This window comes from Tenrec ecaudatus, chromosome 14 (assembly GCF_050624435.1).
Source record: "Tenrec ecaudatus isolate mTenEca1 chromosome 14, mTenEca1.hap1, whole genome shotgun sequence".
NCBI lineage: Eukaryota > Metazoa > Chordata > Mammalia > Afrosoricida > Tenrecidae > Tenrec > Tenrec ecaudatus.
In genome coordinates, this window is record NC_134543.1 from 105,033,395 (window position 1) to 105,061,027 (window position 27,633).

The following is a 27,633-nucleotide window of genomic DNA, read 5'->3' on the forward strand; positions in this document are numbered from 1 at the left end:
TGTAGCATCAAGGCTTCTATATATTGGAATTTTGAGCAATTAGGAAGAACAAACGGAAGGTTTTCGAAACGGGAAACAAGAGTGCATGGTCAGGCACCGTGGTTTGGCAGGAGTCGTTCTTAATTAAAAACTGGAAATCCTCAGCCCTAGGTGGGAGCCCCAGGGCTGGACAAAGGAATGTGGACTCTACCTGAACTGAGGTGGGATGGTGGAGGGGCTTAGGGCTGGCATACAAGTTAAGGGCAACTAGGCAAAACCGCCTGAAGGCATGGGTGACCTTTTGAAGACGTGTCCCTGCCCAAGTGTATTGGGCCCCGGCTCCCTTCCATTAGCCTCACCTCCGCCCCGACTCACTTCCGCCCACTCAGCTCTGACTTCACTCCTCCGCCTGCGGCTCTAGCGCCCCCAAGCCCCCCAGCTCCCTTCCCCACCGCCCGGAAGGACCCCCGGCTGGCCCCCGACGGTCAGCGTCCAGTCCTGCCCCGCCCCGGCCGACCCCAGGATCCGGCTTGTGGCCCGCCCACTCCCGGACGTCCCCGCAGGCCCGCCCCTCGGCGCCCGGCCCCGCCCCTCGGCGCCCGGCCCCGCCCCTCGGCGCCCGGCCCCGCCCCGCGCTCCGGCCACTCGGCGGTTAGCAGCTGGTCCCGCCCTCCCGACGCAGGCGCCGCGCAGCCAATCGGCCGGTGCCACACTGCGGCCCGAGCCCGGCTGGGGGGTTGGGACCTCCGGCTGCAGGTCCGCCTGGGCCAGACGCGCGAGCGCAGAGCCAGGGTGCGCGGTCCCCGGCCCGACTTCTGAATTCCCCGCCGAGCGCCGACCCTCCCTCCCGGCCGCCCCCACCTCACCTCGCCGCCATGCGCCTCCGCCGGCCAGCGCCGTTCGGGGTCTTCACGCTGCTGCTGCTGGCCGCGGCCCGCGTCGCCGCGGCCTCCGACGTCCTGGAACTCACGGACGAGAACTTCGAGAGTCGGGTCGGCGACACGGGCTCTGCGGGCCTCATGCTGGTCGAGTTTTTCGCCCCCTGGTAAGGAAGGCCCCGGGTGCCGGAGCCGGGGAGGGAGGCCGGCTGGCGGGACGGTTGGGCCTGGGCAGCCATGGCCGCGGGCCCCGCGGAGCCCAGGAGCCGGGGCTGCTCGCCTGGGTGCGAGACCCGGGAAGGAAAACCTGAAGGCCTCTTCCTCCTCCTCACCCCCCCCCCCCGCAGGCCGCATCCTCACCGCGGCACTCTTGCGGCACTTCCTATTAGAAGAGGGTTTCATATACCCAGCGCGTGCCCCCCCACTCCCCCACCCCCGCCACGATCCGAGCCTTTACAGTTTGTGAGTGAGTCAGTGTTAACGTCCTCGGGGCTGCGAACGAGCCATCCCAAGGCCTTCTCGTTGGGCGTTTCACGACCCCCCCCCCCGGCTCCCCGAGTATTTCATTTCACCCAGCGCTCCAGCTACTGGTTTCTAGCCAAGGTCACTCCGTGGCTGCAGAATGGTCTGAAAGTGCTTTTCGCGAGGCAACCAGTGTACTCGCTTCACGTTGAGCGAATCACTCATTTCCCCGCCCTGGAGAAGCTGGATGACCAAGACTTAAGTCCAACCCTAGCCAGCAGATTGTCCCTTTGAGTTAGGCTTTCCGGGAAATGCCCCAAAGATTCCATGGAGAAAGTCACCACCGTTGGACAGAATATCCCACTTCGGAGTGACTTGATTGAAAATGAGCTGTCAGTTTTTCAGTTTAGAACTTACTGGAAATGAAATCCATCCTGGGGGGAATGGAAAAGGAGAAGGGAGCAGAAAGGACTCTGGACCAAAAAAACATGAGTGTAGCCGGTTGGTTGGTTGCTTGTTAACCCCAATCTTTGCCATGGCAAATAAAAGCTGTCTTCAGTCTCTAGGGAACTAAAAGCAAAAAGCTTGGATGCACTTCCTACATCCATGCTGATTACAGTCCTTAATTTTCCCCTTTGTGACCCATGAATTCTTAATTAAAAGCAGGTCTGTATTCAAGAAGTATCAGTAAAGCATCGTTAGTGTTTAACTTTCACTTCTGATTCTTCTCTTCGCTCCCTAGGCTGGGGCTCGATTGAAGCCCTGTAGCGAGGACCACCTGAATCAGAAGAGGCAGCCAGTTTTCCTTTTCAGCCACTTGAGGTTCTCTGTACAGTATTTGAGTGGCAGTACTGATTACACTCGAACATCTCTGAACGCCTAATTCTTTCTTGGGAAAAACTCATTTTAGTTGAGTAGCCATGCTGTTCAAAGAAGGGTGAGGAGTGGGGAGTTGTCACTGGAATTACAGTGCCTTTATGGAATTGTATCAGAACTGAGTTAGTGCTACAGGCGTTAATTGCTGGAGAGCTATTAGTTTAAAACACTTTGGGATTTGTTTTTCAATCGGAGGTGTTCTTTGAAATTCATGTGCTTCCTCAAAAACTATATATCCCATCATGCACTAAACTTTAGAATTGGGTGGGTCTTAGCTGTGGTGTCTGCTTTCAATTGGCTAGAAGGTAAACTCGTCCTCCACAGCACCAACCGGAGAGGTCAGTTTTCCGAATGAATAATTTGGAATCAAGGAAGTCTGCTATTGATAGCATCATATCTTCACATTCAGCTATTTTCATTTACTAATACATAAGCTAGAAATGCTTTCTAATGCCTACATTCTTCTGTGAGAAGCCCTGCTGGTGTAGTGGTTAAAACACTGCTCCTGCTAGCTGAAAGGTTGGTATTTTGAACTCAGTAGCCACTCTATGGGAAAAATCTGACAGTCCACTTCAATGAAGATTTACTACCTTGAGGCAGGCAGTCTTTGCCCTGTAGAGTTTCCAGGAGTTGAAAGTGACTTTCTACTCTTTTTTTTTAACAATTTATTGGGGCTCATACAATTCTTATCACAGTTCATACATATACATACATCAATTGTATAAAGCACATCTGTACAGTCTTTGCCCTAATCATTTTTTTCTCCTCTTTTCTTTTTTTACATTTTATTAGGGACTCATATAACTCTTATTACAATCCATACATATACATACCTCAATTGTATAAAGCACATCCATACATTCCCTGCCCCAATCATTCTCATAGCATTTGCTCTCCACTTAAGCTCCTTGCATCAGGTCCTCTTTTTTTTTTTTTTCCCCTCCCTCCGACTTTCTACTCTTGTATAGATGTATAGCCTCTGAAACCCACAGAGGCAGTTCTTCTCTATCCAGGTCAGTATGAGTTGGAATCAGCTCAATGACAGTGACTTTTTTTTTTTTTTGAGCTTTGGTTGTTAGCACTTAGTATGCAAACATCTATTTACATTGTAGATTTAAATTATTTTCCAGGTAAGTAGTTGTTTCTTCCTTTCTACTGGTTCCTAATTTTACTGTCACTCCTGCGAGACTGATGTGGGTTGTTCAATGGCAACAACCCACAGCCTTGTGTGTTACTTTTTAAAATTGTAACAATTTATATAACTTGTTCTGTGCCATTGGTTACAATTTTTCAATGTGTCTTTCATTTCCATTCTGTTTGTTCTGTTTCCATTTATCTTATTTCTCTGCCCCTTCCTGGCCTATTTTGTTTTCTGGCTAAATGTTGACTTATTTTTTAGTGACCTTATAGGACAGAATAGAACTGCCCCTGTGCGTTTCTGAGAATAAATAACTTGACAGTAGTAGAAGCTCCCAACTTTCTCTCCAAGAGCTGGCTGGTGAGCTGGTGGTTTCAAACTGCTGACCTTGTATTAGCAGCCCAATGTGTAACCACTTTGCCGCCAGGGCTCTATAAGGTGATATCAATTAGATGGCAGTGAATTTGGGGTTTGGGTTTTTATTTGGGGGTGGGTGTCTGGTCTTATATTAGTTAATTGCTTAAGGAAGCAACATTACTCAAGAATGATACTGTTTATAACCCAGTATATTGTTTGGCTGAAAGATAGCCTGCAGAAATAGCTTCATATTCAAACAGTCTTAGGGTGTTAGTAACAAGAGTTCCTGTAATTTCTTTTGGTACAGTAAGTCTGGCTTTTTTTTTTTTTAAAGGAATTTGAGTTCTACATTTTTCTATCATTCTGTTCAGGATCCCCTATTTGTGTTCGTTGTTAATCCTGATAGATCTGTGAAACTAACTCTGAGTTCCATTCCAGATGGACTTGGGGGAAGAGAATATTCTCCAGACTATTGAGACTTGTGAAACAGGTCAACCGTCTCTTTTTGCATGTCATCACCTCGTGCATATTGCCAGTGCTTTGGTTTTCAGTCCTAGCCTTGGGCGCTCGTGCGCTCGCTCTCTCTCGCGCTCGCTCTCGCTCTCTCTCTCTCTCTCTCTCTCTCTCTCTTTCTCTCTCACACAGATTTTTTCCTCTCTATTTTCTAGTTTCCTTGAAGACTCCCATCCACTAAGCTCTCCAGAGGTTTTTTTAATGCTTCATGGGTACTTTTGATTAGTATGTAGAACATCATTACACTATTATAATCACAGGTTTTGAGGTGGTTGAAATGAAGTGATTTAACTCTTAATTGTCATAGCACCACTCTGGTCCAGATCTTTATTAACCTTCATTACCTGCCATGTGGAAGATATTATTAGGTGACTTTTTTTTTTTTTGGTGACTTTTCTATATCTTTTTTTTTTTTTACATTTTATTAGGGGCTCATACAACTCTTATCACAATCCATACATATACATACATCAATTATACATACATCAATTGTATAAAGCACATCCGTATATATCTATTTTTTTCACCCTTTCTGTACACCATTGATTGGTGAAACCTTAATGCACATATACACACACTTATTCTGAAAATAAAGACTTTCACAGTTCTCTGAATGCACTGTTCTCATTAGTACTCCTATCTTTGTTCTATCACCTTTATCCAAAAGATTCTACCTTTCCTCTCTGATGCTTTAAATCTTTTTTCTTTTTTTTAATAAATCATTTTATTGGGGCTCCTACAACTCTTATCACAATTCATACATACATCAATTGAGCAAAGCACCCTTATACATTCGTTGCCCTCGTCATTCTCAAAATTCGCCTTCCACTTGGGTTCCTGGAATCAGCTCATTTTCCTTTTTTCCCTCCCTGCTTTAAATCTTGCGTGACCAGATCCAATTCTTACTTATCGCCCTAATCTTCAATCTTCTCTGAACCCACAGAGCCCTGGTAACTGAAAGGTGGGCAGCTCAGACCCACCAGCCACTCCATGGGAGAAAGATGCAGCAGTTTGTTTCCACAGAGATTTATAACTTGGCAAGCCCTATGGAATGGTTCAACTCCATCCCATAGAGTTATGAACCTGAATTCAACTCAACACCAGTGAATTGTATTTTATCTGAACTCTGACTGTGCTTATGTTCTCAGCTACATAACTCAGTAGAGAAATCACAGCTGGTCAGCGCAACTGAGGAGTCCGTGGAAAGAATATGTAATTTATATCCAAAGGAAGCACACATTAAATGCATGTTGAAATGAAATGGCTGTAGTTCTAGGATGCCACGGGATGTACAACTGCTTAACTTATTCATGTAAATGGTTTCTCTCAATGTGAGTGACTTGTAGTGCACTGTGTTCTCTAGTTGGTGTTGGGTAAATGTTCTCTACGGCTGGGATATGTGGAGGGCTTGAAGAGCAGGACCTCATTGAGACGCATCTATCTGAACATGAGAACTGTTGCCCAGATACGTGTCATTGAGGAGCCCGAGTGCTTTTACATGTTGGGCTGCTAAGAGCAAGGCCTGCAATGTGAAACCTCCAGCCACTCTGAGGGGGAAAGAGTAGGCTTTCTACTCCCATAAAGAGTTTGCAGTCTCAGAAGTCCACAGGGACCCCTGGAAGCCCCGTCCATTCTGATCATTATGCATCAGAATCAATTTGATGGCAGTGAGATTGGTGTTTTTTGGGTTGCCATTGAATTGATCCCAACTCATACTGACACACTAGACTGACTAGAACTGTCCTGAAGGGTTTCCAAGACTTTTACGTCTTTGTGGAAGGCGATTTGCCATATCTTTCTCCTGTGGCTCAAAACTACTAACCTTTCAGTTTGCTAAGTACTTAGCTATCATGCCTCGGGACTCCTTAAGAAGGATAAAAAAGCGGAGCTGATTTTTTCTCATCGTGACCCTTCGGGCAGAGTAGAGCTGTCCCATAGGGATTCCAAGACTAAAATCTTTACAGAAGCAGACAGTTAACATCGTTCTCCCACGGATGACTTAGTGGTTTTGAACTGCTAACCTTTCAGTTAGCAGCCAAGTACTTAACCACGGTGCCACCAGATTTCCTTAACTTTTAAAGGCATTAAGACTACAACAGAAACCAGAGGGGAAGGGAGACGGCCGTCCGAGTGAGATTTGAAAATAATTAACAATCTACAATCTATCAGGGGGCTATGAGGGTTGGGGGGAAGAGGGAGGGGGAAAAGGAGCCGATTCCAAGGGCTCAATGGAAAGTAAATGTCTAGAAAAAGAACGATGGAATGTATGTGCAAACATGTCTGATACAATTGATGTATGGTTTGTAACCAGTTGTAAGAGCCCCCAATAAAATGATTTTTTTTTTAAAAAAGGACTACAGTAGGATCTAGGCCCAGTAAGAATGAAGTTTCTGACTTTCCTTATGAAAGACTGTATTCGTAAAAGTGGGTTTCCCCGGCATTTGGTTGTTTTCTTATATTAAATCAGTTGTAATTTGTATAGTTTGGTTAGAGTAGAAGTACAATAACTTTTAACTATTATGCAAGACCAAAGGAATATAGAGTACAATGATTAATTCCATATCTCAAACGCATTTAAGGCGTTACTGGTTGTGAGACTATTGAAAAGCACCCAGCTCTGCCCAAAGAACGAACACACCTGTGTGGGCAGAAGTACAGCCGGAGTGCTCCTTAGATGGAGAGAGCTCATCTCCCAGACTTTGGACATGCTCTTAGGCAAAACCAGTCCTTGGAAAAGGCCGTTATGCTTGGAAAAAAAGAAGACCCTTGTTCAGATGGATTGACACAGTGGCTGCAACAATGGGCTTAAGCCTAACAGTTGTGGGAATGGCAGGACCTGGTGGTATTTTGTTTGTTGGGGTCTCTCTGAGTCAGAACTGACTAAGACAACACCTAACAATCAAAAAGAAAAGCTGCCATTGACACCGATACATACAAATCACATCCTGATTTCAGATGCAACAAATTGTGTATACATGCATTATGGTATAAGGAATAGCATTTACCGTATATACTGGAGTATAAGCCAATGCAGATATCAGCCAAAGCACTTAATTTTTTAAAAATCATTTTATTGGGGGCTCTTACAATTCTTACCACAATCCATACATGCATCAATTGTGTAAAGTACTTTTGTACATTTGTTGCCCTCATCATTCTCAGAACATTTGCTTTCCACTTGGCATCAGCTCTTTTTTTTCCCTTCAGGCACCTAATTTTACCAGAAAAGCTGCATTAAAAATGTGCTGGGAAACTTGGCTTATACATGAGTATATACGGTATTTACTACCTGCACTACACTAAGAAATAAGCTCATGTATTTGTAATGCCCTGAGTACTCCCTCCCCCTTCCTCATTCCCCCATCCTGATTTGGGTGTCTTTATCATTTCATCCTTTTATATTTTGATATGTATGTGTCTGACATGTACTACTCTGTTTTCATTTCACTGCTCCATTTCAACTTACTATTTTTGAATAGGACACTAAGACATTGAAGAATATGAGCTCATATAAGTCTTTGCTTTAAATATGTTTTAGGAGTAGAATATTTGCATGCTTCTTAGCCATCATTGCTTACATTGAAATCAGTTTTGAGACTGTTGGCAATGAAGTACATCACTAGAAGTTTCTTCCCGTCTTGTTTCTATTTCTTTCTCTTGCGGTCCATGGGGAGGTTACAGAGCTCCTCACCTTCTCAAGGTGATCCCTCTGCAGCCCTTTGGCCTCTGAAAGGAAGATGTACAGCTGGTGCTAGCTGTATCCTGAGGAGACGTGGATCCCCGCCCCTCTGGTTGCATGTACAGTGTGCCTGTGAGGCTGTTAGGTCTTTATGGGCAGAGGAGCAGGTGTTCCTGGTAGCCCTTTGGGGAACCTATTCTAGTTGACAAGATTTTAATTATAGTTTCCTCATAGCCAAATGAACTGTGTAGCTCTGAAAATCAGATGCCAACGTTCTGTCGTTATACTGAAGTTGAATGAAGCTTCCAACTTGCTTTTGGGATTCCTATTCATAACAAATGAGTGCCTTCTGAGCTTGATTACACTACCCCCTCAAACGAGATTTCTGGTCACATACAGCCATGCGCAAGGGATGGAGAAAAAGTAGTTGATGGTGATTCTGAAAGAGTTAATACACTGTACTCCTGGTCAGGTGCTACCGGGAGTCGGACTGTGCTTTCTGTACTTCATTTTAGCCTTATCATTGGAATGAAAGGACTTGAACCCATTCCCTCTGCCACTCAACAGTACACAACAGCATACTTTTGATTGTGACCTCAGGGACCCAATTACACTTGTCACTGAGACAAAAATACTCCAAGACGGAGCCAGTCCTTCAGTGTCACGCTCAGGCTTGAGATAGGAGCGCTACCTTCTGAGCACTCTGGTTCACATGATGGCTTTCTTCTGGAAGCAGCTCCTGTTTTAAAAGTAGAGTAATATGAGAGTCTTCTAAATGCAAATAAAGTAAGCAAACAAGGATTACTAAGAGTTTGATTTTTTTTTCTATATATAGGTGTGGACACTGCAAGAGGCTTGCCCCTGAATATGAAGCTGCAGCTACCAGATTAAAAGGAATAGTACCGTTAGCAAAGGTGAGTGCAAATGGATTCTTCATGCAAGGAAATGCAGTATTTTAAACAGTAGTTTGTAAAACTAATGTTCACTGTCTATAATGGTACTAAGAAGACAATACTAATTTCTGGGCAGTGATACAACAGACTATAGAGTTTCAAAGATTATTAAGTAGTGAAACTAAGGGAATGATTGACATAAGGACAGACTATGGTAAATAAAATCTCAGAGGGAAATATGGATAGTAAATGATATGTATATATAATAATACATGTAGACCAGTAAAGCCTAGAAAATTGTCACTGAGCCCATACAAAACTGCTATGTGATATTCAAAATGAGAAATAGAAAAATGTTAGGAAGATATTGATATGTCACCGATAGCTTACTTGTGAACTTGGCATTTGTTTTTAAAATCAAGTAATCAGCTAATGCTTCCAGGGTATTGTCATTATTCTTTGATCAGCCCTTAGCTTTTCCATTCAAAAGCTCCCACCTTGGCAGCCTCTCATAAATAGCATGTGCGGGTGTGTGTTTCGAAAGAACTTTGAATGGTGCTGTGAAGCCGCATGCTACAGGGAAAAAGATCACTTGTGATTCAGTATCTGCCTCACATAACTATAGACAAATTAATTTTTTGGATCTCAGTTTATTCACTTACAGCATTTGGATTATAACATTTTCAAAGTGCCGTAGCATTTCTTGGTTTGGAGAAAATGGTTAAATAGATGAATCTCTTCCTGATCTCACTAGATACGTTATGGTTTAGTCCAGAAAGTAGATATAGGTACTGAAGAGGATAGCCTTTGTTAATAACTATGTATTGTTTGCCAAAGTAATATCCCACACCACCTAATAGTCATCAGATTAACTCACAGCTGTTACTGTAAGTGATTTATCTTTCACATGTTGTTAGGTACCAATTAGTTCCAACTCAAAACAACCCTCCAGGGTTCACAGGGTGAAACACTGCGCAATCCCGCATGACCCTCACACAATTGCTATGGTTAAGCCCTTTCTTTGCAGCTAGTGTATCCCACGTATTCTCCCATATACTGAGGCAGAAAGCATATGGCGACTGACACCATATTGACCCGGGGCAGAAATAATAGTCATATGCCTTTTTTTATATATATTATATATTTTTAAACGTTTTATTAGGGGCTCATACAACTCTTATCACAGTCCATACATATACATACATCAATTGTATAAAGCACATCCATACATTCTTTGCCCTCATTTTCTTTCTTTTTTTCCCCCTTTTCTTTTTTTACATTTTATTAGGGACTCATACAACTCTTATCACAATCCATACATATACATACATCAATTGTATAAAGTACATCCATACATTCCCCGCCCCAGTCATAAGCCTTTTTTAAACAGTTTTATTGGCATTTCATCCACATATCTTACAATGTAATAGTTCAGTCATATAAATAATTGTAAATGCATTTTGAAACTAAGCCCCAGAAATGTGAGTTTCAAAGAGCTCCTTTCGTGATTATTTAGGTTGACTGTACGGCCAACACCAACACGTGTAATAAGTACGGGGTCAGTGGCTACCCGACCTTGAAGATCTTTAGAGATGGGGAAGAAGCAGGCGCTTATGATGGGCCGAGGACTGCTGGTAAGGGTCCTGTGGGAACAGAATTTATTGACTGCCTTATTTTTTGCCATAGCACATTTCCCTTGGCTACATGTTTTCAGTCTTAAAGATTCTTGACCTAAGGATTTATATCATTTGGTAGATTAGAAAGAACTTCTAAATGAGCAGGGTTACTCATTTGATAAATAGCTACTGTGCCAGATAGATATTTTCCAGTGGTAAGATATTGAAATGGGGTTATAATCAAGGTGGTCAGGGAAGTAACCTTTGAGTCCTAAGAGATAGGAAGGAGCCTTTCCTCAGACTCTCTGGGCCAGAACTTTCCAGGCATAAAGAATGAAAACTGCTGTTGACTTAATTCCCACCCTATAGGATGGTAGAAACCTCCCTAAGGTGTCTGAAGCTCTAAATCTGTACTGGGGCAGACAGCCTTATTTTCTTCCCTTGTGGTGGCGGATAGGTTTGACCTGCTGAACTTCCAGATAGCAACCTGGCATGTTGTAACCAGTTAGCTGTGCCACCACGGCTCTCAGGCATACAGAGCAAATGCTGTGTAAGGCCCTTGGGGTGTGTTCAAGAACTGAATACTGAACTGTAACTAGCAAGGATGAGAGGTGGTGTTAGGGTAAGTGGGAGCTGGATCCTGAAGGGCCCATAGTTGTGAAGCGTAAAGGTGAGAATACGTCCAAGAGAAAGTAGAGAAGGGCAGCTCATCTGTCCGTGGAGAAGTAGCACTTCCCCCAGCCCTGAGCCGTAGTTCCAGAGAGGAGGAAGTGAAGGTCTGCCAGGCAGGCTTGAGGGATGAGCATGGCTTCTCAAGTTATCTAAACCGTTGGACCTTAAGAGGGATATGATTTGGGATGAATCCTATATATAGCACAATCTAGCCAATAAATAGTAAAACTCCTCTATAAATTACATATTCCTTTTTAAATGTAGCATTATAGGTGACTAAACATAAGGGATTTATTTCATTTACTTGAAAAATAAATTATTTTTGTGCACTATTCTAAGGAAAGCAGACAAAAATCTATTTGGTATATGCTTCATAGTAGTAAGAGAAATAGAGTCACATCGTGTATAGTAAAGGGTGAAAAGTGTAGAAAATTCAAAAAGGAAAGGAGTGTCAGAGGTTGAACTGTTCACTTAATAATTTAAAAAATAATGATTGGTCAGAGAAAGGCCCATTGAGAAGAAGATAATTTGAGTAATGTGGTGGGGAAAGAATATTCAGAACAAAGAATAGGAGTAAGTATGATTTAATTTGTATTCTTACAAGCATCTAAGCACACATTTGGTCATATTATAAATAGATATAGTATTTTTGGAAGCCAGCTTAACAATTCTAAGTTCATCCATCCATTGACTTGTTGACTTTGCTTCTTGAAGTTTGCCGTGCTCTCACTTGTCATGTACAAAATGGCACCTAGTACAGGTAGTTTGATACAGGATCATTTGTAAGAGCAAGAGATTAAAAAAAGTGTTCGTTAGCAGTGGCTAAGGCTAAATAAATTGTGGTATAAGTCATGTAATAAAACATAAGGCAGCTATAAAAAAGATTGAGGCGGTTCTTTTAACTAAATTATTGCAGATATTTCATGATAAACATTAAATTGAAAAGTGCTTATGTATGATGCCGTTTGCATATGAAGGAAGGGATAATAGCTATGACTTGATTTCTTGTATACATAAAATGTTTGGAGGTTGTATAAGGAACGGGACTAGGAACAAGGAGGGGACAATGACTGTTGTATACCTTTTTGTACCTTTTGCATTTGAATCATAGTTAGCATTGTCGAATAACTTCTAAAACATTATAATGAATGGCATTGCAATAAACATTCATCTTCCTCCTAAGATGGGATTGTCAGCCACTTGAAGAAGCAGGCAGGGCCTGCTTCAGTTGTTCTGAAGACTGAGGAAGAATTTGAGAAGTTCATTGGTGATAAAGATGCCTCTGTGGTGGGTAAGTCACAAATATGTATTTGTCCTCTCCATTACCAACTCAGTTGTGTAATCCTTCTATGGCTGGAAAACAGCACTGTGAAAAGTGTAGAATGCTTAGGGGCAATTAAAAAGATAACTCACAGGGTTAGAATAATATGGGGGAAATTGGTGTTTCCCTGGAATGTCTTTGTGTTTGTTTGGTTTTTAAAATCATTTTATTAGGAGCTCATACAACTCTGATCACAGTCCACACATGCATCAATTGTGTAAAGCACATCTGTACACTCATGCCCTCATCATTCTCACAACATTTGCTCTCCACTTAAGCCCTAAGCATCAGGTCCTCATTTTTACCCACTCCCTCCCTTCTCCCCAATCCCTCATGAACCCTTGATAACTTATAAATTATTATTTTGTCATGTCCTACATTGTCCGAAGTCTCCCTTCACCCACTTTGCTATTGTCTGTCCCCCACGGAGAAGGTTATATGTAGATCCCTGTAATCAGTTCCCCTTCTATATCCCACCCTCCCGGTATCGCCACTCTCACCACTGGTCCTGAAGGGATCATCTGTCCTGGATTCCTTGTGTTTCCAGTTACTCTCTGTACCAGTGTACATCCTCTGGTCCAGCCAGATATGTAAGGTAAAATTAGGATCATGATAGCGGGTGGGGAGGAAGCATTTAAGAACTAGAGGAACATTATATGTTTCATTGTTGCTACACTGCATCCTGACCGACTCCTGTCCTCCAGCGACCCTTCTGTAAGGGGATGTCCAGTTGCCTACAGACGGGCTTTGGGTCCCCACTCCACACTCTCCCTCGTTCAAATGATAAAATTTTTTGTTCTTTAATGCCTGATACCTCATCCCTTTGACACCTCGTGATCACACAGACTGGTGTGCTTCTTCTATGTGGGCTTTGTTGCTTTTGAGCTAGATGGCCGCTTGTTTACCATCAAGCCTTTAAGACCTCAGATGCTATATCCGACACCTCGTGATCACACAGGATGGAGTGCTTATTCCATGTGGGCTTCGTTGCTTCTGAGCTAGATGGCCACTTGTTTGCCTTTAAGACCCCAGACACTATATCTTTTGATAGCCAGGCTCCATCAGCTTTCTTCACCACATTTGCTTATGCACCCGTTTTTTTCTTCAGCCATTGTGTTAGGAAGGTGAGCATCATAGAATGCCAGTGTAATAGAACAAAGTATCCTTGCATTGAGGGAGTACTTGAGTGGAGGCCCAATGTCCATCTGTTACCTTGATACTAAATCTATACAGATATGCACATAGCTCCATTTCCCCATCTTCTCATATAAATATATTTACATATGGACATGCCTTTATTTAGCCCTCTATAAGTACCCTTTTCCTCCTAGTTCTTTTCCTCTGTTTCCTTTTACTTTCCTCTTGTTCCACTATCATGCTCAGTCTTCATTTGGGTTTCAGTAATGCCTCTTGGTTACATTACCCTTGATCACGCCCCAGAAGGCCTCCTACACCCTCCTCACCACGGATTTTGATCACTTGTTCCCTTGTCCCTGGGTTTGTTAACACTACTTCCTCTCCCCCCCCCCATCTCCCCTCTCCCATGTTCCCCAGAACCGTTGGTCCCGTTTTCTCTTACAGATTGTTCATCCAGCCTATCTTATTTAGACAGACCTGCAGAGATAATAACATGCACAACAACAAAGAAAAGCTTGTAGTTAGTTCAAGGACTGTCTGTTGGCCTTTGTAAGTGTTTTCTGGTCGAGTCTGTTGGCGAGCCAGACCCTACCCCCAAAGTCTATTTTTGGTATTCCCTGGGGACCTCATTACTCTGTTCTCCTTACTGTTCAGTTACACCCCCTTAGTGTTTTGCCTCGGTGTTGTGGGATCAGATCAGGCGCAATTCCCACACTGTGTCTCCTGTAGGGCTATGGGTCAGTGAGGGATGTCGTGTCTCATAGTGGGGCCGGCCATTTGATCTTCTCTGTGAATTGACCACTCTGGGTGGGAATATCATCAAGGCTTGGTGGGCCAGAATGTGCTCCACTCTCTTCCTCCCTCTTCATTTGTTCCTGTGTGCTCTGGTCAGACATGTCCCTCTCCCTGAGCTGCAGCTTCAGTGCTGTCCTCTGAAATAAATTCTTCTGGGGGGATGTCTTAGTGTTCTTATAGGTAGATCTGCATGTTTAATTTCAATGAAAGGATTGGAATAAGAAATCACCTCCACTTATTCTACCACTTACTAAATTCTGACGTTAAACTCATGATAGAGTAATTAAGACTGAAATAGGGTAGGGTTTCAAAGTGAGAGGAAACATTACTAATAAGTAATAAATATTTTCCTGGAAATTGGGAATTAAAATTGTTTAAAGCAGATTGCTAGAATTTGCCTAAGTTTTTACAACAATCATTGCTTTCTTGGGAGTTTACTGTATTTAATTTTATCCTTAAAATAGCGTTATCAGCCAACTCGACACCTTCTACATCCTAGGCTTGTTTTTTTATATGATATACGATGCATCTGATTATAAAATAAATTTATGTAAGTATTCTAGAAAGAGCAAATGTTCTGTACCGTAGTAGTAATAAATACATGTTTATAAGTCATGTGTGTATATTTATTGACCTGTTAGAAAATTGCTATAATGAAACTAACCAGCAATAGAAGATTGTTTTCTTTTTCATTTAAATTTGACTAAAAGCCACTTCTTACCATTTGAAGCCTACTAATGCTGTATATTTTACAAGAGGTTAACCATAAGCAGGCATTTAGTAGTTATGTTTTAGGCCCCTTTTGTAGATTCGGGGTTGAAAAGAAAAGCACAACATGGACAGAAATGTGTGGTAAAATGCTTACATTCATAATATATTTTGACAAACTGCCTTATTTAATTTTTCTGGCACCTGAAGTAGTTTCTAAAACTCATAGAGATTAAACTGTTTGTCTAAGAAATCTTCCTTGGATTTCCCAAATGTGTTTATTTAAAGGATAAGAGAAAGTATTCTCATCCCAAATATTTTGTCCGAGAACCTAGGTAGAGTCATGTTAAAGTCTAGTAGACGGTTTCTTTTACTTATGCTTTGCTTAGCCACGATTGAAGGCTGAGAAAAATAGAAGAATTTGAAAGCTTTGAATATGTGTCAGAACTTAATGGTTTTTCCTTATGCTTGCTATTTTCTATATAGGTTTTTTTGAGAATTTATTCAGTGAAGCTCACTCTGAATTCCTAAAAGCAGCCAGCAACTTGAGGGATAACTACCGATTTGCACATACCAATGTTGAGGCTCTGGTCAACAAATACGATAATGACGGAGAGTAAGTGACGGAGACGTATGTCCTCTGTAGTATTATCATGATGCTTTTTTTTTCGATGGAAGTTTTATGCAAGACTATTTTACTCAAAAAAAAAAAAAGACTATTTTACTCTTAGTTCATCTGATTGTTGCTTGCAAATAAGTTTTGAGAGAGGGTTAGTTTTTCTGATAGTTGTTTACTGAGACTTGTTTTGTTTTCCTTAAGGGGAATCACTTTGTTTCGTCCTTCACATTTGATGAACAAGTTTGAGGACAGAACTGTGGCATATATGGAACAGAAAATGACCACTGGCAAGATTAAAAAATTTATCCAGGAAAACATGTGAGTACCTCTTTATACCCTGTCTAGAATTCCCTGGCTTCGTTTTCATTTGCTGACCACAGTTATTAAGCAGAGCGATGTTTTGGTGTAAATGACTTTATTCAGGGGATTGTGACCAGCTGGTAGTGTATATTAAAACAGTAAAATGTGGGTACTCGAATGCCTATTGTATTACTGGATGTACACAGTATTTTGCTTAGTAACCCCCAGCCAACAATTCTGGCTCATCTCAACCTTCTATAGGGCTTCTAAGACTGTGCCTCTTTAGGGTGCCTCATCTTTCTCCCTGAGAGTGACTGATGGGTTTGAACTGCCGGCTTTGCAGTTAACAGCCCAACCTCTAACCCACAGTGACACCAGGCCTCCTTTTATAGTGCTTAATCTTAATCCTAACCATTAAAAACTTCTTTATATGCGCTGTCAACTTCTCTGTTAAGTCCACAGTATAACTATCAACCATCTGAATTTGATAATGGATTATTTCATTTCAGTTTTGGGATCTGCCCTCACATGACAGAAGATAATAAAGATTTGATACAGGGCAAGGACTTACTTGTTGCTTACTATGATGTGGACTATGAAAAGAATGCTAAAGGTTCCAACTACTGGAGAAACAGGTATAGTTTACATAATTATTTTTAAAATATTGGGGGCTCTTATAACAATCCATACATCCATGTGTCAAGCACATTTATACATATGTTGCCATCATCCTTTGCAAAACATTTCCTACTTGAGCCCTTGGTATCAACTCCTCTTTTCTTCCCTCCCTCCCCACCACCCCTCCCTCCCCACCACCCCTCCCTCATGAACCCTTGATAATTTATAAATTATTATTATTTTCATATCTCACACCAACCACTGTCTCCCTTCACCCACCCGAAACAGAGTGTTTTCCTTTTGTAAACAAGTTGACTCTGTGTGTAAACAACTCCAAGTGTTATGTGAGGTCAAATAAGCATAGGAACAGTTGACTCTCCAAAACTACACTTGAATTCATAAAGACAAGTAATAAACTACTTTCAAAACATGTTGGGCATGTCATTGCCTTGTTTTATTTTCCGGTCAGATAGTATGATTGCAGTAAATAGGTTTCACAGATAATACAATATAGCAAAATTTGTTGGGAATGGAGCATTTGATTGATTTTCCATTTAAGCAATTAAATGAGTTGAGACATTGGAGTAGCATGATCTGGTGCCAGTGCGCGAGAACACAGGTTTAGACTGAGTGCAGAGAGCTGCCTGGCTTGTAGAAGTTAGTCTTCCTTCCACCTCCTCTGGTTCTTTGCTATTCAACGTGTTTTAGCGCCTTTTATAATCTTGGCACAAACACCTCTTGCTTCCAACAGAGTGATGATGGTGGCAAAGAAATTCCTGGATGCGGGACACAAACTCAACTTTGCTGTGGCTAGCCGTAAAACGTTTGGCCACGACCTTTCTGATTTTGGCTTGGAAAGCACTGCTGGAGAGATCCCTGTTGTTGCCATCAGAACTGCTAAAGGAGAGAAGTTTGTCATGCAGGAGGAGTTCTCGTGAGTTGCAAGTTACTTAGATTTCTATTCTTCAGAGAGACTGTTAGAACTTTCTACACTGCTGAGGATTTCTAAACATTGGAATGTAAAGATATATCTTTTAGTCAAGACCAATTAATTGTAGGAACTTCAAACCCTGTGCTCTTTAATGGATTCTGACAGCTGCAGAAGGATCTCATCTTGTAATTCTTAAAATTGTTCCTGTCCCATCACCAGAAGTAGCAGAATACTAGCTTTAGAAGCCAGTGTAATTTCAGACCACCACACCCCCTCCCACCCCCTGCAGAAGGAAAGCCGTAGTATGAAGGCATTGGCGTAAGTAAATAAAAGGAAGGAGAGAGATTAAGACCATAGACAGATGTTTTACTCAACTGCTGCAACATCACGGGGGATCAGGCAGAAATGGAAATCTTCCTTGTGAGCCAGCCAGGAAAAGATAGCAGTTGATCAGGCACATTCTCCAGGGCAAGACGGTCTTACCTTCCATTATCTGATTGTTTCTCCCCATTAACATAAGATTGCTGCCTCCTAAATTTCTTATCTCGTCTTTTTAGTTGCTGTTGTCAATTTGATCTCATCATTCCCTACCTTTCTAATCTGCAAATAATATGCTAGCAATAAATTTATTGGTCAGTTCTGGTCAAAAGCCATTTTTTCCCCCCCTGAATCCCAACTTCCTATCTTGAAATTGAAGCTAAACTCTGTAAAAATCTTTTAAGGTACTGCTTTTACTCTCACTTTCAGTTTCACCTCTCGAGTGTGAAAATAAATGAACAAGCCTGATCCTTGTCTTTCCCTCCGTAGGCGTGACGGCAAGGCTCTTGAAAGATTCCTGCAGGATTACTTTGATGGCAACCTGAAAAAATACTTGAAGTCTGAGCCTATCCCAGAAAGCAACGATGGGCCTGTGAAGGTGAAGTGCTCAGAGCCTCGTCACACCTATGAGTGGCTCTACCTTATTTCTCTGTTCCCTACCTGTGCTAGCTAAATTAGGGTTTCCCGGCGGCCCTGGCATGGTCTAGGCATGCTGCAAGCACAGAGACCTACATTTTATATCCTAGATTATGGGCTCTCGTTCAAAAGTTTTTAATTGCAAAAGGGGCACTGAGTAATTTTCTTTTTCTTCCCCTGGAAAGTGGTCACAAGTTTGGGAACCTGGGTGGTCTAAATGATGACCTTGTTAACTCTCTTTTTTGTGGTTTGTTAAATCTTGTCACCTCCCTGAGTTGTAAAGAAACGTTGGCAAGCCTCATAATATTTAATAGGTGTATAAAACCTTCATAGGATTTTATGTGTGAGTTAAATTACCCTTTGGGGTAGGACAAGCTAGCCCTAAAAAATAGAGTTTAAAAGATTGTTATGAGATTGTTTTAAAGAAAAATTGTGCGGCACTTATACTTTCTATGACCTACTGAGCATAGCTAGATGTTTGACAGACATGAAACGGAATTCGTTTCTGGGGAATGCCAACATTTTACATGTAGTCTTTGGATACGAGTGGGTTTCTATGACTTATTTTCAGTAGCAGCATGACAAATTTGAGACGGAGTAGGCCGAGAGATAAATAAGCTCATGAATTTATCCTTCAGGATGCCTTACCAACTAAAGAATCTTCTGTGTGTTCTAGGTAGTGGTAGCAGAGAATTTTGATGAAATAGTAAACAAGGAAGATAAAGATGTGCTGATTGAATTTTATGCCCCTTGGTGTGGCCACTGTAAAAATCTGGAGCCTAAGTATAAAGAACTGGGAGAGAAGGTAAGTGTGAACCCTAGTCATTGTTTAACCCTGTTCGGAAGATTAGGATCCCTGGTGGCACAATGGTTATGCTGTGCGCTGCTCACTGAAAGGTCAGCGGCTCACCCCCAGCCATCCCCCAGGGAAAAGACAGGCTTTCTCCTCCTGTGAAGAGTTGGAGTCTTGGAAACTCACAGGGACAGTTAGCTGCACGGCCTGCTCTGTTGGGTTTCTGTGCGTCAGAATTGACTGTGTGTCAGGGAGTCTGGGTTGTTTGAGTATTCAGAAGATTAAATGTAGAAGTTAATCTCAATTCAGTATATGCCTTATTTGTAGGCTTTTAAGAATCCAGGGGTTTCTGAATTTTGGTATAAGGATCCATTATTTCCTTTAGTTTAAAACATCGAGTTTAACGTTTATAATTTCTTATTTGCGCTGAGTCAATTTATTTTTTATTTATTTATTTTAAGCATTTTATTAGGGGCTCATACAACTCTTATCACTATCCACACATATACATACATCAATTGTATAAAGCACATCCGTACATTCTTTGCCCTAATCATTCTCAAAGCATTTGCTCTCCACTTAAGCCCTTTGCATCAGGTCCTCTTTTTTTTTCCCCCTCCCTCCCCGCTCCCCCCTCCCTTGACAATCCACAAATTGTTATTTTGTCATATCTTGCCCTATCCGGAGTCTCCCTTCCCCCGCTTCTCTGCTGCCCATCTTCCTGGGAGGAGGTCACATGTGGATCCTTGTAATCAGTTCCCCCTTTCCAACCCACTCACCCTCCACTCTCCCAGCATTGCCCCTCACACCCCTGGTGCGCTGAGTCAATTTAGAGATGGCAGAATATAGAGTCTTAATTACAGGAGCCAAGAGCTATTTTACATCCTGATTTGATTACCTTATTTTAATGTAAATGACATGTTATTGGGGCCCCTTGCATGTTAGTATCTGGTGTGTTGCATGTGAAAATATGGTAAAGGGTCCTTGGTTGCTGAAAATTTGATATTTAAACATCTATTTTATTAACAGCTCAGCAAAGACCCAAATATTGTCATAGCTAAGATGGATGCTACAGCCAATGATGTGCCTTCTCCATATGAAGTCAGAGGGTGAGTAGATTAAAAACGGAGTAGGACGTTTAGGCACTAGGTAGGAAAAGTAAACTACCAAGAAACCATTTCTTTACTGCTCATGGTTCTGGAGGTTTTCATACTCCAATTAAGGATAAAACTAATCCTTTCTGCAGTGTGGCCAAAAGTTTTGTGAGCTCCCTATTCTTGAGTTTTGGGGGATATAATTTAGCCACTAATGGAGGTGTAGTAGTTGATAAGAAATCATGAACGCAAAACAAAAGAAGTTGTGAATGCTAGTTTATTCCCATAAGCACTTCTTGAGGAAATATGTCAGAATTACTTTAGAAACTGAAGCTAATGAACTCTTTATCTCTCCCTAGTTTCCCTACCATCTACTTCTCTCCAGCCAACAAGAAGCTAAATCCAAAGAAATATGAGGTAAGTGCATTGTTCCATCCCTCTAAATATACATATATACAAACTTGGACATGAAGGGGTTTTTGAGTTTGAGTTGAGTTTATTGACTGGAAGTTGTTTCCACTCTCTTGGTCAGTATATATTGTCATTTTTGAGTTTTTATAAACTTGAAAGTCTTCCAAGTGGGGGAGGAAATTCAAGGTTCTAGAAAATACACACTTTTCAGAGAAATCTTTCTGTTTTCAGGGTGGCCGTGAATTAAATGATTTCATTAGCTACCTACAGCGAGAGGCTACGAACCCCCCTGTAATTCAAGAAGAGAAACCCAAGAAGAAGAAGAAGGCACAGGAGGACCTCTAAAGCCGCAGCCAAGCCTAATGTTTTGTAAAAGGACTCTTCCACGAGAGATGGGAAAACCTCTTGGGAGGACTGGGACCCACGTGGGGATTATTCTGAAAGGACAGAATGGTTATAATCTGAATCCTATTCATTTTTCTCTAAACTTTTCTTAGCTGCACTGTTTATGGAAACACCAGGACCAGTTTATGTTTGTGGTTTTGGGGAAAATTATTTGTGTGTGGGAGGGTGGGGGGATTAAGTTGGGGGTTGTTTTATAATTTTTTTTTTAACATTTGAAAAGGTAACAATAAATGAGCCCCCTTTAAACTGTCTTCTTCCATGGGCTAAAGCCCCCAACTTCTCCTGTCCGACACTGTCCCAATAGATTTTCTACAGTGATGGAAGTATTCTGCCCTCTGCTCTGTCCAATACATGCAGCTAGTGAGCATTTGAAACGTGGCTGGGCACGTGTTAAAATTTTATGAGTTTACATCTAAGTAGCCATATGTAAGGCTAGTGAGGCTCTAGAGCAGTGGTTCTCAACCTTCCTCATGCTGCGGCCCTTTCATACAGTTCCTCATGTGGTGGTGACCCTCTCTCCCACCCCCAACCATAAAATTATGTTCATTGCTACTTCAGCACTGTATTTTTGCTACTGTTATGAATTGGGCGACCCCCAAAGGGGTGGTGGCCCACAGGTTGAGAACTGCTGCTCTAGACCAAGTAATTGGATTCAAAGCTGTGATTACAAGTTTGTCTTCTCTTTTTACCCTTACCTATTTATTGCCCAAGCTTCTGGCCTAATGACTACAACAGGGCTGTTTGTGGCCCTGCCCATGCCCAAAGGATGGGTTGCTATTTATCCTTGTGGTGCAGCTGAGCGTTCTGCGTGTTTATGCCTCCCAGGGGCTGTTGCCTGCCTCTGAATGCCCTGTATGTGGGTGTGGCCTCGGGTTGAGGTTCCACCTAAAATGTTCTTGAAATTGCTAACGTTACTGGGTGCCTGTCTTCCCTCAAAGCCTAGGGTGAGGCTGTTACTTTTCCTTCTCCAGTAGAACCAGGAAAGTGTCACATCCACTTTCTTCAACTTAGACGATATACCTCTTTTCGTGTGAGTAAAGCCAAATCCTATCAAAATTTTATTTCATTTTTACCAGTCATTAGGTAATTCCAGATAGGAAAGCCCTAATGGTAGGTGGTGGATTTGGTAGGAAAAACACACCAAGATAACTCCTAGTGCTTTGAGAAGGTGCCTATGCCACAATCCTGGGGGTTCGATTACCCAAGTCTTAGATGGGATTTGGCCCCTAGAAAGCCCCCGGGTGGTTCAAATACATAGCCAGGCATAAGATCCACAACCTAGCCGGACTTAAAAAGAGCGCGTAGACTTGTACAAAGGACACAGAAGCACTCAGTTGTTCAGGCATGTTTGTAAAAAATGTTACTTTGGGTACATGTCAACAACCCAGCCCTTTCCCTTTAATGAGATCGTGCCCATTACATTCAGCTGTGCTACAAGGGCTGTTAGCTTGGGACTACTAGCTGCCATCGACGTTTCCTTAGGGAGACCACCAGGCTAAATTCACTGAAATCCCGAAGGTACTCTGGCCTGCTGATGGTGTCATTTTTCGGGATGTGAATTTGATTGGACTCAAACTAAAGAAGCCAATTATCTGACACTTCTGGGCACAGCTGTGAGTCTTGGCACTTTGCCTAGCCCTAAAACTTAAAACGTGGCAACAATCAAAATCAACCCTCAAGAACCTAGAGCTGCCCTCCTAGCGCCAACATGGACTCCAGCGGTCAACAATAAAGGAAAGCAGACAGTTGCACTCGACTAAGTTCTCGGCCGCATTGTTCCTTCACAGCTCCTAGGGCAGAGGATCCAGGAGCCCTTGGGTGGCTTTAGCTGCCCCTGTTCTTTTCTTCAAATTCGAGGATGAGACCTTTGATGTGGGATAACTTCTGGTGCAGGTATTCACAGCGATGTTTGTCTTCTCTGTAACCTGGGTACCGCTGCCCAGAAAAAGCATCCATGTCAGAAAAATAAAAGTCCTCATTTTGACCTTTTCTTGCTACCTCTCCCAGGCCTTGTCTTACCTTCCTGAACTTTTTATATTCCTTGACTATCTTGACTTCCAACATCTGAAACCAAGAAAATGCCAGTTCAACACAGAAACGACCTCCGGTCAACTTGAGAGAAATCATTTCCCTTCTCATTCTTTACTATATGACACAAGCATGCTCAAAATTGCACACAGTTGTTGCCCTGAAGAAACTCGTTTCTAAACAGTTAAAGCAAACTCTTTACCATCCAGTCGGTTCTAACTCCCAGTGACCCTATTTAGGATGTAAATCCTGTTGAGGGCAGATTGCCTTCTCTCGCCTTCCAAGGGGGCTGGTGGACTTGACCTGCCAATATCAACATTGGGGCTAGCAGTCCAGTGCTTAATCCATAGCACTACTAAGGCTCCTAATGGGCAAGTATGGAGTTATGTCAGTGGTAGACTTTTCACCTTCCATGTGGAAGACCCAGGCTCAATTCCCACGTAGTACAGCCACCACCATCTATCAGTGAAAGCTTCTGTATATGCTATGACATGGGACAGATTTCTGCAGCTAACAGACTAGGAGGAAAAGTATACCAATCTACTGAGAAATTGGCCAGGAAAAAGCTCTATAGATCTTCTCGTGTACAGAGTCACCAAGAGTTGGAGGACCAACCTGGTGGCAGCTGACAACAGTAATGGCCAGTAGAGCTGAAAGCCAGCCTAACCCAATCTTTACCTTGTGTTCTGGAGTACCTCGCTGAACTCTCTTGATCTCAGCTCCCAACTCTATGAACCTTTGGCTTGCAGCTCCAACTTGAGCGTGTAGGACGCGATATTCAGCATAATCTGTCTCAAAGTCCTGCTCATAAGCATGTTGCTGTTCTGCACTGTGGATGGTCCTATATTGCCTGCCAAAAAAACCACAGAAACTCACTACCATTGAGTCACTGAGACTCGGTGCACCCTATAGGCCTTGGTAGAACTGTCCCTCTGGGTTTCTAAGATGAATGTTTTATAGGAGTGGAAAGAGTGGTTTTGAACCACTGACCTAATGGCTCACTCAATGTGTAACAACCACTAGGGCACTAAGGGCTGCAGTTACATTGCCTGCCAGGGGCAGAGAATGACCCTCAATTTCAGTGTGTCCCCGGGGAGTTTAATCTTGATGTGAGGGGAGGAGAGCTAGGGCCATATGCACAAGGATTGAGGAAATTGGAAATGGTACTCACAGGAGGTAATCCGGTACCTCTTCTGGGCTTGGTGATTCAGAGTCTAGGAAGGAAGCAGAAGAAGACCCAAAGGTGATTTTAGGTACGTGGTCCATCAAAGTTTGACCTCTCTCTCCTGAACTCACCTGCTTGAGCTGTGGGACTGTCCTCCAGCCTGGGGCCCAGGTCTTCATTTTCTTGTTCCCAGTCTTCCTCTTGTAGGTCCTGACCTGGGAGTCCTTGGAGGGGACTTTGAGCTAGGGGCAGAGCTCTGAGTCTCTTTTCTTCTGGTTCTGTAGTGGCTGTAGATGATGGGCGTTTCTGTTGGGGGAAATATTGATCACACAGCCCGTATCCTATTCTGCCCTTCTCAACCGTAACCTCCCATGTGATGCGTTCCCAGAGCTACAAAATGAAGGCTTTGACCCAGGTTTTTAAATCCAGGGCTCTCTGAAAGTCCCTGCTATTACAACTTACCTTGTCCAGATGTTTCTGGCTGGCAGAGGAAGGCAGTCTCTGATCAGGCTCTCTGTTTGGAAGATGAGTCTGGTTCCTAGGATTTGCAAAGAGAGAATGAGAGAAAAGCCCAGGGTGGGGATGGGGCTGGCTCTCATTACAGCATTTTAGGGTGGAGAATTGGAAAGGAAGACAATTCCTGAGCCTCTAGAGTTACCCCACCCTGCCCCCAAGTACCTCACTTCCCACTGTGCCATGTGTTCCCTGGAGGATCCTGGGAGTGACTGTCCTTGGTTGCTTGCCAGGTGATCTGGCACCTGGCGGGGAAAGTGGTAGAGGCACTTGGCTTGCTGGGCATCAGGCTTTGCCCCCACCTTATCCCCAACTCCTTGCAGTTTTTGGCCTTACCTCTTCTAGTGCCACCTGTGGCTGTGACACGGACTCTTCTTCAGAATCATCTCCAGTATTCTGCCAAGTGTCTGGATCTCTGGCTGCTTCAGTCAGGATGTGCCTCTGAACTAGGGACGGGGCTGGGATAGAATCCATGGCTGCCCAAATGGTGAGGCGTTCCCTGAGCGGGCCCAGGCAGTAGAGGCGGTCAGGCGCCGATCTAGAAAACGGCGGTGGGAAAAACAACCGGGAGGGTGGAGGACTTTACAACCCTTATCTCCCAACCACCTCCACGCATCCCAACCCAAACACCTTTTTTTACCTGCCCAACCTTTGGGACACAAGATCCAGGCCACCACCAAGACTCTCCTGGCCACACTGCGACACTACGAAGGAGAAGAGGCAAGACCAGCCAGGACCTGGGAGCCTTAGGTACTGGGGGTGGGGGGGAAGGATGGGAGGAGACCGTAAGCCCCATGAAGTCTGTCCCTCCCCCATCTGCCTACACTATTCTCCCCGAGCCAGCCCAGAACACAAGACACGTCCCACGGGGCTCGTTAGCACGCCAGGTGCAGCTGGGCCTGAGTTCCCCCAGGAGACCCAGACGGCACAGGCTCCCCGACCACATCCTCCTGGGGCCGCCAGCCCAGAAGCCCCTCGGTTCTCGGAACTGCCTCGGACCGTGACTGCTTCCCTCCGCTGGGCCCGGCCCCGGCTGCGCGGGTCCGCCCGGCCGGCCTCTGCCCCAGCCTCCATCAGTGGTCCCCGCACCTCCCGCCCCACCGCGGGCGCGCACTCACCCCGCGGCTGCCCTGGAAGGCGATCACCGGCCGCACCTGCGGGGAGCACACGGACACGCGCTGAGCTCCAGTGAAGACTCGCCGTCGGGGACCCGGGAGCGCCTGCCTCTCAGGGTTCGCTTGGCGAGGCTGGCGCCTGCGGATGCCGCCCCCTCCCCGGGTCCCTGTGCCCGCGGGCGCCCGGGGTCCCGCGCCGAAGGGGCCGGCCGCACCTGTTGCCGCTGACAGTCCCGCAGCGCCCGCAGCGCCGCGTCGTTGAGCCTGAGCAGCAGGAGGCTGGTCCGCGCCGCCGCGGGGGGACAGCAGAGCCGGAGCTTCCCGCTCAGCGGTTCCTGGGGTCCTTCCATGGCGCCGAGGACGAGCTCCAGGCGAGCGGGGCCCCGGGCGAGGGCCACCTCCGCTGTGCCGGCTGCGGCGGCCACGCCCCGCAGCCCAGGTCGGCCCCGCCCCGCCCCGCCCGCGCCACCCCGGAGGGCGCCCCGACGCGTGGGCGGCGCTTGGCACTCCGGGGCCGTCGGTCCCCAACGACCCCGCCGCCGCCTCGCCGCGAGCGGGAGCGCACCGTGCGCCTGGCCTTGGACTTTCCAGCGAGCCTGCCCGGTTCCGGGGAGAGAGTCTGCGCCCAGCTTCGGGGCGCGCGCCCAGCCAGCTCTTAAGTACTGCTCCCCCGGCTGCTCCCCGGAGGGCTTCGCGAGGGAGCGCCCGCCCTGGGGCGGGGAAGGGGGCGAGGACGACGGGGGAGAATGGCAGGACAATAAAGGGACGGCTCCATGGATTCGCAGAGCTCACCTCCAGAGCTGAGAAAGGGGGCGGGCCCGTTCCCTTGAGAAGTTCAGTGCGCCCCACCACGAGCAGCCCTAGGCTGGGCCTTAGGCGCTTCCTTCCCCTGGTTTGAATGTTTCCCAAGATCCCTGATGTTGTACTCTTTTCCTTTTTTCTTTCTTTTTGTTCTCTTTTTCCCACCAAGGGTCCCTTTGCGAAATCCCATGGCGCTTCATCTCTTCCGGTCCCAAATGACCGACACATTTGTCAAAACTCACCCCAAGGTACATTCAAACATGTGTATGTTGTATGCAGATTGTACCTCCATAAACTAAACTTATTCTTTTGAAATTGATGCGATAATGCTCACTTTAGCACCACACATATTGGAACACCACAGAGGAGATTGGGATGTAGAAATGCTAAAGATCACAGGCACATTTGGGAAGCGATCAATATTTTTGTGAAATTTGCCACATCCAATGAGGATGCAGTTATGGGTGCAACAAGCCTTTCATTCCAACAACGGAAACATTTCCTGTTCCTCTCTTCAAGGTTCTCTGCTTCTCTGGGTGACAATTTGCTACTCTGAAAAACAGATGTGATAATGGGTCTCCCAGGCCTCCTGTTTTCTTGGATGACATCTGCGGCCATTGGAGGATTGTCCTGGGTTTGAATTCAAAGGGAACACTAAACTGTAAACTTTTCAAGAGGGGTCCAGGGAGGGCTGGCTGTAAAAGCAGGAGTCTGAGAAAGCTAGAGAGGAACCTAACAGTTATTGTGTGCCCATTGTGGGCCAGGAGTTTAGTATGTTGTAACCCCTACAGCACCTTTTTAGAATGGGTATTTTACGCACAATTTTATTCACTCAACAAACATGTAGCAAGCACTTACTCTG

General features: G+C 44.4%; 2 protein-coding genes across 2 annotated transcripts; one reads left to right on the forward strand and one right to left on the reverse strand.

The window, feature by feature from the left end:
• The first annotated feature begins 807 nt into the window (after positions 1-807).
• Positions 808-23,139, forward strand: PDIA3 (protein disulfide isomerase family A member 3). The gene is made up of 13 exons (XM_075531703.1): positions 808-1,024; positions 8,718-8,796; positions 10,292-10,409; positions 12,247-12,354; positions 15,511-15,640; positions 15,845-15,961; positions 16,453-16,578; positions 17,313-17,495; positions 18,300-18,408; positions 19,123-19,251; positions 20,269-20,348; positions 20,693-20,750; positions 20,976-23,139. The coding sequence occupies exons 1-13, from the start codon at positions 855-857 to the stop codon at positions 21,087-21,089; spliced, it is 1,521 nt and encodes a 506-aa protein (XP_075387818.1). The 5' UTR covers positions 808-854; the 3' UTR covers positions 21,090-23,139.
• ELL3 (elongation factor for RNA polymerase II 3) lies at positions 21,117-26,961 on the reverse strand. The gene is made up of 13 exons (XM_075532300.1): positions 26,937-26,961; positions 26,763-26,770; positions 26,056-26,680; positions 25,855-26,009; positions 25,496-25,608; positions 25,192-25,393; positions 25,021-25,100; positions 24,805-24,880; positions 24,474-24,648; positions 24,349-24,391; positions 23,856-24,027; positions 23,169-23,213; positions 21,117-23,084 (listed from the first exon to the last, which is right to left on the reverse strand). Exons 1-13 carry the CDS (start codon positions 26,959-26,961, stop codon positions 22,974-22,976), a joined length of 1,830 nt encoding a protein of 609 aa, XP_075388415.1. The 3' UTR covers positions 21,117-22,973.
• Between the last annotated feature and the right edge of the window lie 672 nt (positions 26,962-27,633).